This window comes from Habropoda laboriosa, unplaced genomic scaffold, assembly GCF_001263275.1.
Source record: "Habropoda laboriosa isolate 0110345459 unplaced genomic scaffold, ASM126327v1 scaffold39, whole genome shotgun sequence".
Lineage (NCBI taxonomy): Eukaryota > Metazoa > Arthropoda > Insecta > Hymenoptera > Apidae > Habropoda > Habropoda laboriosa.
In genome coordinates, this window is record NW_017100138.1 from 150238 (window position 1) to 153561 (window position 3324).

The 3324-nt window shown below is 28.6% G+C and overlaps 1 protein-coding gene across 1 annotated transcript in view; it reads right to left on the minus strand.

Annotated features, from left to right (window-relative positions):
* Positions 1-3181, minus strand: part of LOC108579759 (probable E3 ubiquitin-protein ligase HERC4) — an 8217-nt gene extending 5036 nt beyond the window's left edge. Inside the window, exons 1-8 of the mRNA XM_017943370.1 lie at positions 3111-3181; positions 1528-1720; positions 1344-1454; positions 1146-1268; positions 784-1059; positions 566-717; positions 381-497; positions 33-299 (exon numbers count right to left, since the gene is read on the minus strand). Coding sequence (XP_017798859.1) covers positions 33-299; positions 381-497; positions 566-717; positions 784-1059; positions 1146-1268; positions 1344-1454; positions 1528-1720; positions 3111-3113 — 1242 coding nt within the window. The 5' untranslated portion in view covers positions 3114-3181. The remainder of the gene's footprint in view (positions 1-32; positions 300-380; positions 498-565; positions 718-783; positions 1060-1145; positions 1269-1343; positions 1455-1527; positions 1721-3110) is intronic.
* Between the last annotated feature and the right edge of the window lie 143 nt (positions 3182-3324).

Below are 3324 nucleotides of genomic sequence, written 5' to 3' on the forward strand. Positions count from 1 at the left end.
ATGTGTATATAATAGTACTACAAAATACCTACATTCCTCGAAACTACTGTGGCAAAACAATGATCTCCACCAGTAAAAATTTGTTTAACAATATATTCAGTTGTACAAGAACTGAATTGTTTATCAGGATCCATCATTGAAGAACTATTTATTGTAACCCATGGGCCATGCACTACTTGTGGAGTTGCTATACTTCGAGTAGAACGGTTACCTAATTGTCCTGCACCACCTAAACCCCAAGCATAAATCCTACCTCGTGATGATACTAATGCTAAAGTATGTCTTTTGCCACATGAGATCTTAAATTAAAACATTTACTAGTGTTAATGTATGCATAATATGCAGAAATATCAATAACCAAATTATAAAATATAATGTACCTGTGTAACTGTGCTACCCATAAGTTCCATAACTTGACGAGGCAAAATTTCATTTGTATTACTTCCATGTCCTAATTGACTATACATTCCTGCACCACAAGTGAAGACACCACCATCCTAATAAAAATCGTATATAATATTACTAATAAAACTGTTTTAATAACAAAATAAATTAGAATACTTACTAGTGTTAAAAATGTAGAAAATTCTTCTCCACAAGCTGCATAACACACTTTTGCATTTTGTAAAGTTTGTAACAAACATGGTAAATTTCTATTTTGTGTGTCATTTAGTCCTAGCTGACCAAACATATTTTTTCCCCACCCAAATACAGCCCCTGTGGAAAAATTTAATTATTTGTATCATCTTACAACAAATATTTCTTATGCACTTCTTATATTACCTGATTTTGATATAGCTATACTGTGATATCCTCCACAGGCAATAAATGCAATAGGGACACCAATTAAAGTACTAATAAGTTTAGGTTTTAGTTCACATTCAACATCAGTACCTAAACCAAGTTGCCCTTCGCTATTGAAACCCCAACTATATAGTTCTCCATTATTTGTTAGTGCAAGTGCATGTTTCTTGCCACAAGCTACTTGTACAACTGTACTTGTACCTAAAGTTTTCACCATACGTGGTGAACATTCCATCTGATTTTTAGAATTTAAACCTGTAATTAAGTTAAGATATAAATGTAAGCAAATAACGATAAGAAACTCTTAAGCACAAAATTTATGATTAAATAATATTATTCACCTAGTTGGCCCTCTGCATTAGATCCCCAACTAAACAGTTGACCCCATTCATTTACTGCTAAAGTATGGTGTGCTCCACAAGATGCTTTCTTGAACACAAATGCATCTAATCCAGGTATTAATTCTAAATATAAAATTAAGTCTATTAGTAATATATAAATCTACTGCAGTGAGTCACATTTTTCACATATATGCTTACGTAATCTTTTTCTTCCTTTTTCATGACCAAGTTGTCCATAATCATTGTTTCCACATGAATATACTTTACCATTTTGAGTAATAACTACTGTATAATTTTCACCACATGCAACTATATAAAAATTATTTAAGGATGTAATAGCCATATAAAAACTCTTATAAATATGTTTTATAATTAAGCTTACTTTGCTCAATTTCTGAAGCTGTTTTGAAATCAACCTCACTAGGTGTTAAAATAGTTTCCTCTTCTATACCACCTAAACCTAGTTCCCCATGTATATTACTACCCCAACAAAACATATTTATTTTTATGCTTGAAGGATGTTCCAATGCTATAATAGGCTCACAGGCCAAACGTCGTTTTTTATTCCAGTTTGCCTGCACAAATAATAATTTGTATAAATGATATAAGAATTATCTTGTTTCTGTTCAATGTCTATATTTCTTTGTGATATAAAAAACAATATGCATATATAATAGATTTATTCAGTTGTAATTATTTTCTAGAAATTGTTATGCTAAAAATATTAAAATTTTGTTACAATGCATTCCTGAATATGTACAAGAAATACAACTAATAAATATAATGGAACCGAATAAATCCAAGATCACAATTTACTCTATTTATATCTAATGATCAATTGAATTATTTACATTGTATATTAACAGTTTATTTCATTTGGTCTAGTCATATGTTAAAGATATAGTGATTAACTTTAAAAAGAGTAGTTGAAACTTAACACTCAACCGGTCGCCTGTCGCCGGTGGTTTTAGTGTTAAGCGTTAAGCGATTGCACTCACGAACTTACGCGAACTTAAAAACGACAAACAGTAAAACTTGAGAATTTACGTAAAATCAAGAGCGGCAGACAGCGATTGAATTCGGGAACTTACGTTAGCGTAAGAGCGAACGATTAAGAGTTTTGATAAATTTCAAGTAACTGATATTCATGCCTAATTATACATACTTTTATAATATTATATACTGAAGTAATGAATATTTTTGATGCAAACAGGTACCAGTAACTAACCATATTTTTTTGTTTCTCTCAAACTGAAAGCATCAGAGGTGAGGATGTTACATGTTATTTATGAAAAACATGTGGCATGTCCTAAAAATAACGTTTTTTATAATTCTATTATATTTAAATTTTTGAAATATGATATTAACAACAAAAGGAAAAATACGAATATTATTACATTTATCTAAAAAATGTCATATGTTATTTAAATGTCATATATTGTTTAAAATTTTGTCTTAATTTAAAAATAAAGCTAAATTACATATAAAATTCGATTTAGATAATGTTTCAATCTACTGTCATTAAACAGATTTAAAAATATTAGTTTACGTTAAGAATGACATTGCGTAAATATTATTGTACTTAATGCAATATAGTTGAATAACATTTTTTCGTTATACCTGTTTATCCTGTCATGAGTATAATTTTTGGCAAGTTAGGTTAAGAAAAAGGAAAGAAATTTGAGTAGTTTAGAATATGAAAGTTTCTAACGAATCGAAAAATAAGATTAACAATGAAGGAATGAATAAGAACGTGAAACGTAGCTAATTTCACTTGTATATTGATAAAAATTCATTTTTACAGTCAAGTACATGTCACTAATGTAATTTCACTCATTACTTACATTTCTTGTGAGTACAATCTTTGAACACTTAAGTTTATATACCAAAAACAACACAAATTTTTAACATATTATGATTTACTCATGCATTAAAAAACTTTTCGTAATAATGAACATTTATTACCATAAGATTGTAGTCTTAAGAATGACAAAATTTAACAGCGTTACAATATACTGTCAAACCTATGATGTAATAATGCAATTTGTAGAAAAATATTCCTGAAATACGCGAAAAAATAGTAAGAAACGAGTAGTATAAATTTTTTAATCAATAAAAATACAAAAAATTTGTACATTTTTGAAAATAACAATTACTTGGTCAAATTTTACACTCTTTT